Source organism: Ptychodera flava, chromosome 21 (genome assembly GCF_041260155.1).
Source record: "Ptychodera flava strain L36383 chromosome 21, AS_Pfla_20210202, whole genome shotgun sequence".
NCBI classification, from domain to species: domain Eukaryota; kingdom Metazoa; phylum Hemichordata; class Enteropneusta; family Ptychoderidae; genus Ptychodera; species Ptychodera flava.
Genome location: NC_091948.1, coordinates 12314594 through 12331691, shown reverse-complemented (window position 1 = coordinate 12331691; position 17098 = coordinate 12314594). Strand labels below are relative to the sequence as shown.

Genomic DNA, 17098 nt, shown 5'->3' with positions numbered 1-17098 from the left:
TCACAAGTGGGATAGCTGTGGGTCATAGCTGTGGTGTTTTAAGATGGGGCCTTTTATGTGATTCTGACTTTTACGACTTGGTGAAAGGGTGAAAGTCGTAAAACACCGCAGCTATGGACCCATAGCCAACAGGTGGGAGTGCTTCGTAACCGTAGAAAAAGTTTCCCTGAGTGCAGTATGTGTGGGTTTAAAACTGTACACGCAGTGAGATCTGGAAGGCAATTTTCTAGTGACTTGAATGAGTGTAACCTGGAAAGCAAATAGGCCACGGTACAAAGAAAACCACATCCGTAAACATAGCACTGTGTTTAACCCTTTGCCATGTTTGCTTCCAGAAGGTCAGACTTTTTTTTTCCTCCAAAGAACACAAGTGTTCAGAATGTGACATTTTTTCTGGAGCAGGCCATGCTTGGTTGTAGAAGGTCATGTCTTTTTTTTCCATTGAACACTTGAGTGTTCAGAGTGACATTTTGATTCTGGAGTAGGCCCGTCGGCAAAGCACTTTTAAAGATTAAAAGTAGGAAGTAATTGAAAAGTCAGGGTGGGGGCATCTACTATTACTAATGAGATCTGTGCCAGCCATGTCATTGCTACATTGGGCTATTGAGGGCGCTATACTCACCAGACAAGGCCGGTCGCCTGTCCGGAACTGAATATGAATCAGTTTTCAAATTTCTATTTCTTTGTGAGATCTTGTGTGTATTTGAGTAAATATATATCAAAAAATAACAAACACTATTTTTTTTTTGTCACAGAACACAGCCACTGATGAAATTTTGAATAAAAACGGATAAAATTTTTGAACTGTTGACATTTTTTTCAATAATTTTGTGTACCTGGTTTCATGGTCTGCTGCCAAAACCTGTTCATCACCATAGTTTACATCCAATTTCATTGCTTTCTACATCAGAGACCTGTACAGCGGAAACTGGGGTCAAAGGTTAAGTGTTTGGAAATAACCAGTATTTGGCTTGTTAATGCTCCTTCTGTAGTACTGCCAAATTGATATTGATGACTTGAATTCAATTTTTCATTATAATTACTCACCCGTACATGTACAGGTAGTGATAATTAAATGAATGACGAGTGGTGGAACATGCCTTTTGGAGAAAAGACAATGTAAAACATGCAGAAAAAATGCCCAAAAAAAAATGCTAAGTATACTGCTCCAGGGGTGGGGTGGTGTCACTGTGTTGCCCTTTGATGTGGGTTTCTTAACCCTTTCACCCCAGTTCCCTGTGTACAGGTCCAACTTTACCATAGAAAACAATGGATTTGGGAAAAACCATAGTGGTGAAAGGGTTAATGACGTGGTCTAAATGATATAAATATCATTACAGCCAGGGTCTAAAATAGGGTGCGGTTTTATCCAACCAAATTTAGTTCAAGTCAAACATATATGTACGTTCTTTCACCATTATAAGTTTTTAGTTTTTCCCCATAAAGGTTTTAAGTAAAATTTTGTGTTTCTGCTTCAGCAAATTATGACCTTGCCAGGGACGACAGATTTGCAGAAAGGCTTTGATTATGCCCCTGCTGTACAAGAGCTTACTTGCCCCATAATGCTTTGTAAACTGCAAAAAAAAGCTGTCCATATAGGCAACACTAGAAGTGGCAATTTCAACGAGCGATTTAGTTCTTCTCACTAAAATGTCACCCTAACTCCGTATTTTGGCCTCACTTACAGTGTTTTGGTTTTATTGCACACATTTTGCACTATTTTGCACTATATAGTCTGAAAATACTGTAGCGTGATCAGAATTGGCAGTCTTACACTTGTCTTGACAAAACCAACTGCCACACATCACTCCTAAAAGGTCTTGTTAACATACACAGACCACACGAAATGAAAGTCTATACATTGGACTTTGAAAAACATCTCCAAGAAAACACACGTCAGATCTCGTCCTTTGAATCATAATTTTATTTACACATTATTGAAATAGTACAAACACAGGCAAAGTAACAGGTTTTTTGTGTGTTGAAATGTCGCAATCACTGCTTCAAAATAAATACAACATGTACTCAATTGACATATATGTGAGGTGTTGCTGAAATAGATGATTAGTAAATACTGGCACTTCGCAAAGCTGATACGTCGGGAGAAATATTTCAATTCTTATGAAGGACAAACAGGATAAGAAGCTTTACTAATATAATTTTTTTCTTAGTTGAATAGGATAGACTTGGAAATATCACAATGAAAATTTGAGTATAAAAAATTAGTTATGAAAGTTTAGCAGCTATATAGATGTTGACGGCACTGTACAACAGGGATAAGCAAACTGATAGGATTTCACTCTGCAAATCTGTGTGGTTCTGACTCCGTCCACTTCAGGTGTTGCTTAGACACTCAGATAATTTATCATGGGAACATACTGAAAATATATGCATCTGCTTCCTTGAATTAACCCCGTGCGTCGATGCATCAATGAATTTGAATATGCAAACCACGATAAAGACACGTTGACCAGCGACATTTGCTACACATGTGCAATGGATCGCAATTAATTTCCAAAAGTACACGCTGATTCTGTTTAAATGCAGTTGTATTGCATTATGAATTAACATTGGAATATAGTTTTGGTTTTTTTTCCTAAATCATTATCATCTTTCACTGGTGTCTTGTTGGGCACAAGCCTATGTTGTAAAATCATTTCCTCAAAATTACTTCCATTGTCTTTTGGCCCTGTGCAGTAGTATTTTTTGCTCAATCAAGTTTCAAGACACTCAGTTTGAAGATATATGAGCAAGTACTGCATGATGAATGGGACAAACCCCTCCAAAGTTACCTTAACCCTTTGATCACAATGATTTGGCCCACACCCACTGTTATCAGTGGTGAGTGTGGACCTGTTTACAGGTAACCAGGGGTGGAAAGGTGTAAACTTCATTTGAAAAGAACAAGCTTATCAAGCTGACTTGCGCAATCACCAGCAGCACATACATAAATATTACATTGTGTATTAAAAACAAACAACATGAAAAAATTGCGGAACCCTGACAATCCAAATTCGAATTACCAAAACGCTTTTATTGCCTGTAAACAATGCAGAGACAAACAAAACATGAAAACAATATAAATCCAGCGTGACTGAATAATGTTTGTACGTCATAATACCCAACAAAAATAATATCATGCGTGTAGTCATGCTTGTATATTGTACAAAGATTTGCCACTGAAGTAAGTCACTGTTAAAAGGGTCAGTAATGCTAACTTTTGATGAGTTTTTTCACTATCTTTGTTTTAATATCAACCATAATTTCTTGTTCTAACCCCAAGAGCATGTTTATATACACAGTATTCATCTTGTCAAACTCAGCCTGTTCATGTATAGACTCGATTATTGTTGAAAATTGAATTCTAGTCCTGACTAAAATTCAAATGTAAACAATAAAAAATGTATTTCACAATTGTTGATACTATGTTGACAAATTAAATAGTAGATGATTCAACATTCTTTTGGGAGTAGAATAAGAACTTGTAATTGACATACAACATAAAAGTAATGAAAAAAAATCAAAAACTTAGCATTACATGCTCTTGAATGAAATTAAAAATATGTGAGACTGAACAGTTCATCTTGGACAATTGCTGTTTGGCTATCATCAATAATTGATGGTCTTATTTTTACATATAAAACAATCTCTGCATACCGGTGAATGTTTTTTTTACAATGTAATGTTTTCCGAATACTCACAGTGCAAACACACAGATTTAATTTGTAGAAGCAAAGATCTACTTACGATGAGCCTTATTGGATGGACATGGTACACAAATAAACTTTTTCATAGTTGACCTATCAGTTGAAAACACGTCTCTTGCAAAAAATTTGTCTTTTTTCATTAAAAATCTTGCAAATTTTCGATCTTTACACCCACATTTAGTCTGCTCTTTGTGCGCATAGCTTGAGATCTCGGCTATTCAATTACGTTATGCAAATCACTTTTTCCAGAATTGGATTGGCTGATTGATGGTTGATGGTTCTTCCTCTCTTACTGTTGGTCAAAAATTGATTCAGACACCATGAAGCTGGGACTTTTCAACGATGAAGAGATCTGCATCAATATAAAAGACCCTAATTCAGAAAAGCTTTGAAATACCAGCGCAAAGATTTAGATGAAAAAAGCTTGATCATGTCCCCCGATTCCTCCCTTAAACAAAACTTGCTCAAAGACACAAAGTTCCTTTGTAAATGTGGTAGTCCTTAAGGATAACAGTACTAAGTGTTTTGCATTACAGAACCCATTCAACCCAGCCCCAGAAACAAAACACTACACACATGTAAAAATACAAACTTAAAAAAGTGTACAGCATCAATGTATACGAATGATGAGCTATGTCAATGGCCATACAGTTGCACTTACTTTGGTGAGTGATTACAGCGGTTTGCGTTGAACCGCTGGCAATACGGGAACTAGACATACTGTCTTAATTGAAGAGTTGCCAACACTGTTAGGTGTAACTATTGTCAAGGTGGTAATACCAGAATAACAGAGAAATCAGAATTCAATTCTGTGAAAGCTGTCTGGAAGGAGGTCACGTGTAGTCAGAACAACCCTACACATCCACACACATCCTGCTAACATTTTAGAACGCATCACTTATAAGTGTGGTTTGCACGGATCTGTTGGTGTTGTTTTGACCATGTCTGACCTCCTAGACGTTTCAACCTTCTCAGTGTTGATTTCTTTTTGTTTGACTGGTATTTCCACTAGACCATAGCTACACGTGTCGGCAACTCCTCAATTTAGACAGTATGGTTAGTTCTCATAGTGCCAACGATTCAACACAAACCAATGTAATAATCCCATCCCCTGCATGGCCAATCCAGGAAAACTTCTGTCACAGACCAAAACTGCGGCAGCTTTTATTACAACAAGAATTTTGACAATAAATTTCGATGAGTAAATGACAATCATGCAGTGAGACGCAGATTTTCTGTTGACACACCATGGCTGTCTACGCTGTATACACTGGCAAAGTTTCAAACGATCCATCAAAGGGAATTCAGTTTCTCTTTTCACAATCGACTTTCTGCATCGATACAACCAATGATCTCTTTATCGTTGGGTCTAATTTACGTATTATTTAAAAATCACATGAGTCTGCATAAGGTAGAATGCACCTCGGGGACAGATATTCCGACTTTTACGATATTTTTTTGGCCTACCATTAGGGGAGGAGGGGGGTTCATTTAAAAGCTTGTGGAACTCAAAGTTTTCAATGGCTTTTTGCGAAAAACGTAAATTTATTTTTTCCCCATAAGGTAAACACATATATGGCAGCCACTTTGAATTAAAAGTGTCTGAAAATACAGAATCATTTATTTCTCTGGTACAAATTTCGTGTGGTGACCCTCTGATTTTTATTCTTGCTTTTGATGGAGAACGGTTTAAAGTTTCCTTATAAAAATTTGAGCAAGGGTATTTTTTTCAATTTCGAGGCACATACGACCATAAACTGAAACTCAGGAACAGGACAGTTTTTTGTCATTTCTTTTCCCTTTGTAAGACACACCGAAGTGATTGTACAAAACTCTTAATTCAAGCTTACAATCTTTTCTTAATCAGCAGCTACCTTCTCTTATGTAAACATACTGTATGTGCGTGAAAATAAAACGTTTGCATTGCATTCCTCTCATGAGGCGAAATTTACATGCGAAGCAGTTCATCACAGTTACCTCTTGAAATCAACAATCGGATGTTCTTTCACTCTTCAATAATTTCCCCACCCCCCAAAAAAATTTTCAAGTGAAATACAGTACATGTATTAGTGAAAAAAACTGTAATACTGCTCACTATGGAGTACATCTACTTGGCAGAGCTACTTCATTCTGCAAATACATCCACAATTTTTTTAATTGCTACCATAGTAACTATGTGATTACTCAGATAGGGACATAATCAACACTTATAAAATGTAACACTAAGAGTTTAGAACAATACCTTTTTTTTTGGTTTCATCCGCCAATGATACAAGGCAAGCTTAATTTTAAAAATGCCCCAGTGTTAATAATATTATTGTACAATAATAATTCTTAAATATTTTCAAAATTTTACAATCTTAGAAAAAGTGCAAAAAATGTGAGGAAAACAAAGTTGTAAGGTTGTGACGTTCTTCAGCTGAAATTTACATCAAGCTCTACAGCGTTCAGTTACAATGTGCAGATAGTTGTACCTACTTCTATTTGTTTCCATGCTCACTTTACGCTCTACCAGGTATTTTGCCGGATCAATTTTCATCATTATGTTTGCACAGCTTTTGTTTCAAAAGTATCTTTTTTTTTACACTTTTTGCATTCATACGTATATTTATTATGAACTCTGACACACAAGCACGTCATTTACACACTTTTGAAGTTTGCTTGCTTGGAATTTGTTCACTCAGCGACATGAAAGACGGCGGAGAACTGCCCATTCACACTTTTGATGGTGCGCCCTCTGTGGCACATGTAAGAACTACTAGCAGCAGACATTCTCTCATCATCATTACAACAATTACAAACCTCTTGTTAATCCTAGCATTGCTTTGTTTTCTTTGCTGAACGCAAGGCTTTCAATTCATTTTAGCATTGCAAACAGTGTCTGTGCAATCACAAAACAAGGTTGTTACAAGCATTAAATCAAGCTTGTTTAAGTTACACATAGCTTATAAATATTAAAGGCAAATATTTTTTTCTGCAGAAGCTGTTCTGTCTAAATATGATCTTTTTTCTGGTGTTGCTATGTAATACCATGGAATTATGACATGTTTCTTTACACTCGTAGTTGACATATCATGTCAAAAACATTGTTCTCATTTTTGTTGTAATATTTCCAAGAGATGAATTTCTCTCTAGTCAACCCCTTCAAAGCCCTCTGTGTTTTCCGTGGCAATGGTAAGTTTGTCCAGTAGCTCTTGGTAGGTTGTGTAGGCCGGAAGATCGAGTCGATTGAAACTGGAAAATAAATGGAATGTACAGTAGGCTGTTGTTAAATATTGATCATGACATCAAGTTTTGGGGCTTTGTTCACTGGGGGAGTTGTTTCTAGTGCTCCGAATCAGTAACAAAAAATCTTTTTCGCAACACTTTTTTCTGGTCTACTTCTATTGTGGGTTTTCTTTTGAAGCTTGTGGAGTACAAACAGTTTTCAGTGTCCTATTTTTATGAAAATTGAAATTTAATTTTTCCTTGTAGACTGAGCACCGGGATGGCGGTCATTTTGAATTTCAAATATCAGGAAATGTAGGTGATTTGTTTCTCTGGTACCAAACTGTGCACGGTGAGTCCCTGACTTTCTTTCTTGATTTTGAAATGGGTTAAAGTTTCCGTAAGGAAAGTTTGAGCAAAGTTTAAATTATTCAGCTTCAAGGCACGTAGTACCTGCCCCAAGGGAAAATATCATCATCAAAACGTTCATTTGTCAGTCATACTATTCAGTGCATCACTATGTTAACAGTAAGACAATAGGCAAACAATATCATATATGTCAACTTGGGTAATGAATGACAGTGAATAATTTCTTTTCAATAATCTTTTCACCCCCATGTCCTTATAAACAGGTCCACACTCACCATTGAAAACAATGGGGGTTGGGCCAAACCATGGTGGTGAAAGGCTTAATCGCAGTCATTACCAGGACCCAAAACTACAGATTTTCAGAGCAACTTACCAGGTATGTGCCCTTGGCAAAGAAGTCGGAGTTCCCCATTTCTCAATACAGAATTTTTGAGGTCCGTTGCTGCCGTACAACTCAGCAAAACCATTCATGGGCACTCTGGATGTGCCTGTCACAAACTGCAGTAGCCTGGCCCTCTTCTCGTTGTCAAATGACAGCACAGCCTGACAGGGGGGAAATAAAACGTGAGGGGTGAGAAAATCTTGGCATGACCATCAATACAAAGATATCTGCTTCAACGTACTTGAAATGTGACATCTCCTGAAGCCTGCCACCCCTCTGCTGTATACAGTGGTCTTACCTTATTCATGAACACAACAGGCTTGAAACACAGCCACATGAGGAAAAGGTAAAAGGTTAATCAAAGGGATAGTAGCTGCAACTTTTGATGATTTTCTTCACAATCTTTATTTCTAATGCCAACTACAGTTTCTTGTTTGACTCTCCAAAGCATATTGAGATACACGCATCCAGTTTGTCAACTCGGCCTATAATCTGCACTATTATTGTATTGTAAGTGAACTCTGGTCTGGACTAGAATTCAAACATAAGAAAAAATAGTGCATTTTACATGTACAGACACTGTACACAAGCTGTTAAAATAGTGGTTGTTTCAAGCAAGAGGAAAAGCTTGCAGTTGACATACAAAACAAAACACTGTGCAAAACTCATCAAAAAGTTACAACTACTGACCCTTTACATGGAAGTCGAGATTGATACACTCAGATATTACATGGAAGTCGAGATTGATACACTCAGATATTACATGGAAGTCCAGATTGATACACACAGATATTACATGGAAGTCGAGATTGATACACTCAGATATTACATGGAAGTCCAGATTGATACACACAGATATTACATGGAAGTCGAGATTCATACACTCAGATATTACATGGAAGTCCAGATTGATACACTCAGATATTACATGGAAGTCCAGATTGATACACTCAGATATTACATGTAAGTCGAGATTGATACACTCAGATATTACATGGAAGTCAAGATTGATACACTCAGATATTACATGGAAGTCAAGATTGATACACTCAGATATTACATGGAAGTCCAGATTGATACACTCAGATATTACATGTGAATCGAGATTGATACACTCAGATATTACATGTAAGTCGAGATTGATACACTCAGATATTACATGGAAGTCAAGATTGATACACTCAGATATTACATGGAAGTCAAGATTGATACACTCAGATATTACATGGAAGTCCAGATTGATACACTCAGATATTACATGGAAGTCCAGATTGATACACTCAGATATTACATATGAATCGAGATTGATACACTCAGATATTACATGTGAGTCGAGATTGATACACTCAGATATTACATGTAAGTCGAGATCGATACACTCAGATATTACATGTAAGTCAAGCTTCATACACTCAGGTAAAAGAAATTGAGAACTGACCCGCCAGAACCACTGTATGATGAGATGATTCGCATGGTACTCTCCTCGGTAGACTGTGTTCTTCCTCCAATCATTGACATCAATGTCACCCAAACCAGACAACAGCAGCTGCAAATATACATGTACAATAATCAACATTAGGTATAATACGGCCAGCAGTAGTAGAAATCCTAGCGTCAGAAACACCAGTTACACATGCTGACCACTTAAGTCATCATACGAATCAGAAATATGCTGGCCCCTGGACCATGTTTAAATACATCTCCAGTCCAGGTGGCCCTAGACCATGTGTAAATACAACTCCAGTCCAGGTGGCCCTAGACCATGTGTAAATACAACTCTAGTCCAGGTGGCCCTAGACCATGTGTAAATACAACTCTAGTCCAGGTGGCCAATGATATGCATTACTGAGGATATCTTTCTGCAGAAAAATACAGATTTCATCTTAGATACTTGATTTGATTGAGAGAGTAACTTCACGTCAGCCTAGCTTCTCATGAATTTTTTTCAGTTTCACCAAACGGTCAGTGTCAAATACCTGTCGCTGTAATTTCATTCAAAAACTTAACATCAATGAGAAGGCTATCCACTTAAAAGACACATGATATTTTTGCCTTTGTTGGTTTGGAAGAATGAATTACAAATTGTATGTAGTTTGACTTACCTCAACTTCATTCTCGTCAAAAATCCTGAGCAGATCCAGTTGAATTAGGTCAGTGAAACCCTGGAAATTATAGTACAGTGTTATAAATGGTGAGATCCTTCGAACCGAGATATTTCACAGTAAAACATTTTTTCTTCAGTTATACCCCTAAACTAAGTTGGCAAACATCTCAAAGCAAGAAGGTTTGGATCTGCGCCCGAACTTTCCAAAACAAATTGTTATACATCTACTCTCGTGATCAGGAATAAAATTCAGGGGTAACATGCAAAGTTTAGGATTAGCGAAACAAACTGCATAAAATTCACCAACATGTGGATTCAAAATGGCCGCTAAACCCCGTATCAACTCTATAGAAAAATCTAATTTTTAACAAACAGAAGATGGTGAAAACTTTATTTACTCAATAGACTTACAAATGAGTCTATTACATAATACTTACATGTATTATACATATTTAAGGCTCCATAAATGTGTTTTTCTTACACTCCTTCACTACCAAAATACTAGCCCCAGAATGCTAGTATATGATCTACAGTACCATAATAAACCCAGTGCCATCAATACAACATATATTTTACAGGAAGAAATTCCCATTCATTTGCTGTGTGACATATTACAAGAAAAAAGTTAATTTACTTTTCTTGATTAAAATAAATGTGCAACAGTCACTCTAAGGTCTTTTGAAATTTGCAACTTACGTCCATGAACGCTGCCATCTGACTTTGTACCCTTGATGCAAAACGCCATTCAATGACTCGTCTGAAATGTTCAAAACATTCACAATTTATGACTGCACAACTTGATAATTAAAATCACTCACAATGATTTTTAACACACAATATGCATCAGTGTAATTCACAGAAAAGAATCGGGTCACTCCAGTCAAGGGTCACGTTGCTTTCTGTGCTAATGTCATTCACTTCTGGGGTAATTTGAGTTCACGAAATCTGTTACTTGTACCGTTGCTAATTTGCTGCATCGCATGAGAGTTAGCACAGTGCCTCTACATGTATGGACAAAGTCATCTTTCCTCATTATTCTTGTGGGTATGTTACAACCTCATTCACATTATGACATGTGACATTTTTTTTTGGCGTGAATTGTATCATGTAAAATTATCAAAATGATGAAACATTTAAATTTTACAGGGGGAAAATAAACCCTCCACAAAAACTTGGACACTGCACTGGTTCGATTCATCGAAGTGGCATGGCACATGAATGATATCTAAGATGGTACTGGAACACTTACTCTATGTATTTCCTTTTGTTCTGATTGGTAACTCTCATATCTGATCCACCTGGTACTAGCTCTTTCGTCACTGTCTGTTGACGTAAAAAAGGAAAACAGAGGAGATATACAGAGTAAGTATCAGATGTATCAACAAAAAATCTACAAATTCAGAAATTTGTGGAAATGAAGAAATCACAAAATTGTTGTCTGCACCTTAGAATAGGCCAGTATTTATGTATTCTGTTTTGGTAGTAGAGATCACCAAATACAAAGGAACTTTTTCTTTATTTTTTTAAATTATATATCCCCCCATTTCCAAATTTCCTGAATACTGATCTGACTATGACAAACAACTGACATCAAATTGTGAATATGAATTTAAAACTGTCGCGATTTGAGTTTTCAAACACACACACTCTGCATCATTTACTTTTGAACTGTTCTCCAAAGGAGACATCAAAAACACCAGAGAGCTACTGATCTTTTAACCAAGTCACCAGTGAATCTCACCTGTCCAAAAAGTTCCTCGTCCACACAGAAGGTCAAGTCCAAATCCTCTGGGTCATTTTCTGTGATCCATTTCAAAGAGTTATAATACTCAGAGTCCTGTGAATAGGCCATGACAAAAATATGAACACAATATGAAATTAACTTTTACTGCATGAAAAAACTCATTCACTGAGTGAAGCAAGTGTGGCGTGTGAATAAAGGGTTTAGAATTTCATTATTTAACATAGAGTGAGCCTCCTGGATAGATATTAGGACTCTAAAATTTTGGTAATTTTTACCATGTGGTCTGCTCTGCTTGTGAACTACTTTTGAAATTTTTTTAGCATATTAAAGGGCCATTATTTGTAACTTTTGACCATTTTTTACCTCGGAAAATTCCATGTTGGAGGCTCATATTTGTTGCAAAATGTTGTTTTACGAAGAAACAAACATGATTAGTGATGTTATAGCCACATAAAACTGCTAATTTTTGTTCAAACGTGTTGCCCTTCCGAGCTCATTTGTTGACGTCTGGCATGCTCAGCGTGCTGGGGAGAACGCAGATATGGTGACGCCGCGATCACGCCAGATGTACAAGTTCACGTTTATTGCGGGATCAAAACAACATTGCGTCGAGGATTGCCAGACATCTGGCTACGCAACGTGCTCGGACAATGGACTACGACGTAAGTGCCGGGCATAAGTAATGAATATTTATTTTGAAATTGCTGTAAATGGCTTGCACAGGTGCAGAAGAATGCCTACGTTGCAATCCGCGTGTCAACAGAGTTTGTATTTCTGTCCGGACAAAAATATGAAATTTTCGTTGTAAAATCACATGTTATTTAGTTGTAGGGCACGTAATGTTTCCGAATACTATGCGATTCTCTGTTATTTGACAGGCTTTTCAACATCAGCCAGTGATCATTTCAATCAAAACTAACGGAAAAATCTCAAGAAGATACAGCTAATGGAACTTTAATAAAGTGTGCACCATTTCATAGGAATAAAGGCCATACATACATTAAACATTAAAGACATGGAAAAGAGCAACATGCATGACTCTTTTTATTGGAAATCTAATCTAATAACAGAAATCTGCCGATCTTTTATAAAAGCTGAATTTGCATAACTAAAATTTGCATACTTGACTACTCTCACCGATTAAAAATCAGAGCCAAATCCCCCCGTAAATTTGAAAGCAGAGGGCGACATTCCCCTTGTGCAAGAACCTGAAGAAAACACTGCTTTAGTATTGATAGCTACAAAGTGACACCTGAGTGCTATTCTTGATTATGAAAGAAAATCATTTACAGTTTCCTTGAGGAAAGTTTGAGCAAAGGTTTACAACTTTCACTTTTAAGGTGCATACTGGGTTTTTAGGATGGTCAGTAGCTGTAATATTTTTTTGTCAGTTTCACTATTCTTGTTTCGAAATTTCAGTTTTTTCATTTATTCAGAGTGCTGCTAAAGCATGGATATATAAAGGTCCTATTGTCAATGTCCTTGCTGATGTATGATGCCATACTGGATTTAATTTTGCTGCCAAGATATTGTCTTCTAATCAATCAATCAAATATATATATAAGGCGCCAAATTCGATCAAGCAATGTTATTCTCAGAGGCATGTTCTGAGTAACCATTTCATAACGTGTTTAGTTTCTATACTTCACAAACTTCTGAAAATGTAACAAACATTAGACCTGCTATCCCTTCAACCCTTCTGCCATTATGGTTTGATCCACACCCATTGTTAGCAGTTGGCAATTGTTGACCTGTCTACAGGGGATTGGGTGGGGTTGGGGCTGGGGTTGGGGTGTGTGAAGAGGTGAAATATCTGAAAGGTAAAACTCACCACTGACTCCATGTCGTGAAGGGTTATCTTCTTGGCAATCATCATTTTGTAAAACGGACGAATGAAGAAACCTGGAAAGATGATGAGAAGGGATGAAGAGATGCAAAACATCTTGGAAGACAAATGTCAAAATAAATATCACATGCTTTCAACGTACTCAGTTGTAAATGGAGCATTCATAGACGACAATCAACAGCTGCCATAATTCAATGGTGTAAATTGTTGTCTTAGTTAACAAACGTGTCTCATTTCATATTTGCCCAGGTCTATTAAAATAGACTCAATACAATGTATATACAGTGCTCTATGTTTTTACTATTTCACAAGTAACTACATCTAGGTACATGCAGCTAATATAGTTTCTTTGTACATCCATAACTGTGCTATTCATTTTTGTATTCAAAGACTATCAGCCACTTCAGAGTCAATATCAATCGTATGCAAGATTATCATTCAGACCCCTTAATTCAATGTCAATATGGCTTCATCAGATTGATACCCCCTAACCTGCCCTACATGTGTAAACCAAACAAATGCTGGGGTCTTTACCACTACCCTGACTCACCATCTAGGAGTTTGCCATGATACACAGCCATACCAGCTACTCTCCCGACAAATTTAAAGTAAGATAAGTGATCTTCGTTGCAAAGTCCAGAGTTAGGGTTGATCTGTAGGGTGTAGTTGTCCCTGTAGACAGTGGTACAGAACAAAATTACTTGATGTTTTTGATTGACAATGAATACAGACATGTGATGAAGCAAATACCCAGGCAACGTTTGTACATTTTTCTTGAAGTTTTTCACACTTCATCTTGTCATCAGTTGCTAGCTTTGAAAAATACCATGATAAAAAACACAACAACACCAATGCTTATGTTGTACTTTCCATGGTTTGGGGGCTTTTTACTGTCATGTCACTTGCTTTACTGGTTTAAGTTACAGTCATTACTGGGTATAACACTTACGTGGCCGAGTATTCAAAGAGTCCATAGTACGGGTTGAACATCTCATGTGACAGGAGGTAGAAAAATTCCCTGGACAAAAAGAACAGACAAGAACAGTGGGTGCGATGGTTGCAACACCAAAAGACAATATCCTGGCCGCTGAATTTGCTGGAAACTTTGTAATAAAGCTTTATAACTAAGAAAGGCAACTGATCGTACCTGTCATATTTTTCCTTCTTCATTTCAGTGAATGAGGTACAGCATGTTCAGTTCACAGTAACATGCATTTTCACTAATCGGAGCACGGTTCCTTTTCACCACTAAGTCTCATTTTTGGTGTTTGCTACCTGTTCACTGGTGAATAATTTTCATTTACAAAAATGAAAATGTTTCGTAATAAACCAAAGGACAACCCTTTCACTTCAAAAATGAAGTATTTGATTGACTTTGCCTTACCTGGCGACACCACCGTAATCAAGGCCGGTTTCACCTTGAAATTCTATCCATAGTCTGGCCTTCAATAATTCTGGATTTTTAACGGATATAATGCCTCTGTATGCCCCTTCCAGCAGATTGTTTCTGGAAACTCTCAGCTCAAAACGGTTTGCGACACCAGTCTGTAAAGAAATGGTAACAATGTCATTACATGGAAAGTGCTTGTGAAATTTAGACTGACATTATAAAAACTTACAGGAGTGTTTGTTAGGAGACTTTGTGAATACCGTAAAGAATGAGTTAATGTGGTTCACTCATTCAAAAGTTAACACTTGCATGTACACAGTTGTTACAATGGAATTTTGTTGAGTTTGCATATCACTATCTTTGAATTTCCTAAGAAAATAATGATCATGAGTTTTTGTCTTTTCATTTCTGCATGGGTTTACTCAGAAATATAACTGCAAGCATTATTTCACATCACGCATCATATCTATCTGAGAAGTTGCTGACTATTAGAAGTGAAAACATAAAGTTACGAAAGTAACATCAAATAGCATAGTTCAAGAAAACATCTTTGCACTGAGTCAATTTTTCAGAGGTAAAATTCATGTCAAAAACTTGTTTTCTGAAGTTAAATATTGTGATATCTGTGTGTGTGATTCTCTGTTGTCACTTAGCTGGGAAATAAGAACACATGGAAACAACTTACTGGAGGACGAAGCCTTGATCTGAAATATTCATATTTCCTTTTGTAATCCCTAGAGTATGGTACAGCCTGAAATATTACAAAAGAAAAGTTAGATATGTCAGGAAAATAACACCATTATTTAATACACTGTCAGTTAGAATGTGCCTAGTGGGGACAGAAATTCGGACTCTCAAATTTTTACAATACTTCTTTGGTCTACCACTTGTGGGGGCTCATTTTGAAGATCATGAAGTAACTAAACTTTTCAACAGCTTCATTTTTGTTGAAATTGAACATTTCATTTTCCCCATAGAGTTAACACAGGAGTGGCGGCCATTTTGAATTTCAAGAGTCAAAAAATATTGGGTAATTTGTCTTTCTAGTGCAAAATTTTGTGAGGTGACTTCAGATTTTATTCTTGATTTTGTAAAGGAATGATTTAAAGTATCTTTTATGGTAAGTTTGAGCAAAAGTTAAAGACTTTCTATTTCAAGGCATATACTGTACTACCTTCACTATGCGCAATTATCTATGTGTGATTATAATCAAATGATTGATTTTGCAGTTTTGAAGCTTTTAATCACCTACTTCAAATTGTTTGTGGAGAGTAGAGATATCAATTCTTTGACTCTTTCCTTTCTACAGAGCACAGATTTTGTTGTGATCAAAGAATGTGAAAAGTTTAACTAGCCATGCTGAAGAAAGAAGTTTAGAAAATACAGTAAAAGTAGAACTTATGGTGAAAAAATTCTGGCTTGGGCTGTACTGTGAAACTGGACTGTTTACTAGGAATGGTGTGAAAATTGTGCTGGAATACTTACCGGTCCTGCTATCTTAGGATTTTGCATTCTGGGATCTTCCCATTGAGTGGTTCGGTTATCTGCAGGAATAAAAGTGGTATTTCTTACAGTCACAACGTCGAACAGCCTTTACAAACAATTACATTGCTGAACCTTATACTTTAACTGGTTTTCACAATTGTCGCAATGAAGACAAATACATGCCATTTTGCTAACATAAAAGAACAGTTTAAAATTTTAACTGCGCAAGGAATACTCACTGTGGTCGATGTAAAATATTCTTCCATCACTGTGAACTCTTTCTTCCCAGCCAGGCTAAAGAAGAGGATGGGGGAAAGTCAAGCATGAGTGACACCCTCTGGCGCAAAACTAAGAATTATTAAGGGGGATTGTAAATGAATAAATGGAAACTGAAATGCAGCACATAGGTCAAGTTCATGACTTTAACCACTTGATTGTGTAGTATATCACGTTTTTTCATAAGGATGTGGTGTGACATTGAGAATGTATCAGAATGGCTTCTTTCATCCTTGATGCACTCACTTGTCAATATAAGACAGAAATGAGAGACTCAAAGAACATTGCTAGCCTGATACATTGAAAAACAATATGAGGCTTTAACGGGATTCACAAAGTTTGCCAAAATCAGCAAATTACACCATCTATACGGGTATTACAGATATATGAACACTGCCTTATCCCATTATACATTGCAATACTTTTGACGAATGTTTTATCAGTTGCGCCTGAATGAAACACATACACAGACAAAGGCATACAAAGACACACACAGATACACAGACACACAAAGACACACACACATACATATACAGACACAGATATACTACACACACACACACACACACACACACACACACACACACA

General features: G+C 36.8%; 1 protein-coding gene across 2 annotated transcripts in view; it reads right to left on the bottom strand.

Moving 5' to 3' along the window:
* Positions 1-1906: 1906 nt before the first annotated feature.
* Positions 1907-17098, bottom strand: part of LOC139121423 (E3 ubiquitin-protein ligase NEDD4-like) — a 40785-nt gene continuing 25593 nt past the window's right edge. For both annotated transcript variants that reach the window (XM_070686280.1, XM_070686281.1), the window contains 14 exons: positions 16474-16528; positions 16235-16293; positions 15435-15500; positions 14744-14904; positions 14309-14377; positions 13910-14031; positions 13345-13415; positions 11511-11606; positions 11019-11092; positions 10466-10526; positions 9768-9827; positions 9104-9211; positions 7657-7826; positions 1907-6941 (listed from right to left, as the gene is read on the bottom strand). In XM_070686280.1, coding sequence (XP_070542381.1) covers positions 6839-6941; positions 7657-7826; positions 9104-9211; positions 9768-9827; positions 10466-10526; positions 11019-11092; positions 11511-11606; positions 13345-13415; positions 13910-14031; positions 14309-14377; positions 14744-14904; positions 15435-15500; positions 16235-16293; positions 16474-16528 — 1275 coding nt within the window. In that variant the 3' untranslated portion in view covers positions 1907-6838. The remainder of the gene's footprint in view (positions 6942-7656; positions 7827-9103; positions 9212-9767; positions 9828-10465; positions 10527-11018; positions 11093-11510; positions 11607-13344; positions 13416-13909; positions 14032-14308; positions 14378-14743; positions 14905-15434; positions 15501-16234; positions 16294-16473; positions 16529-17098) is intronic.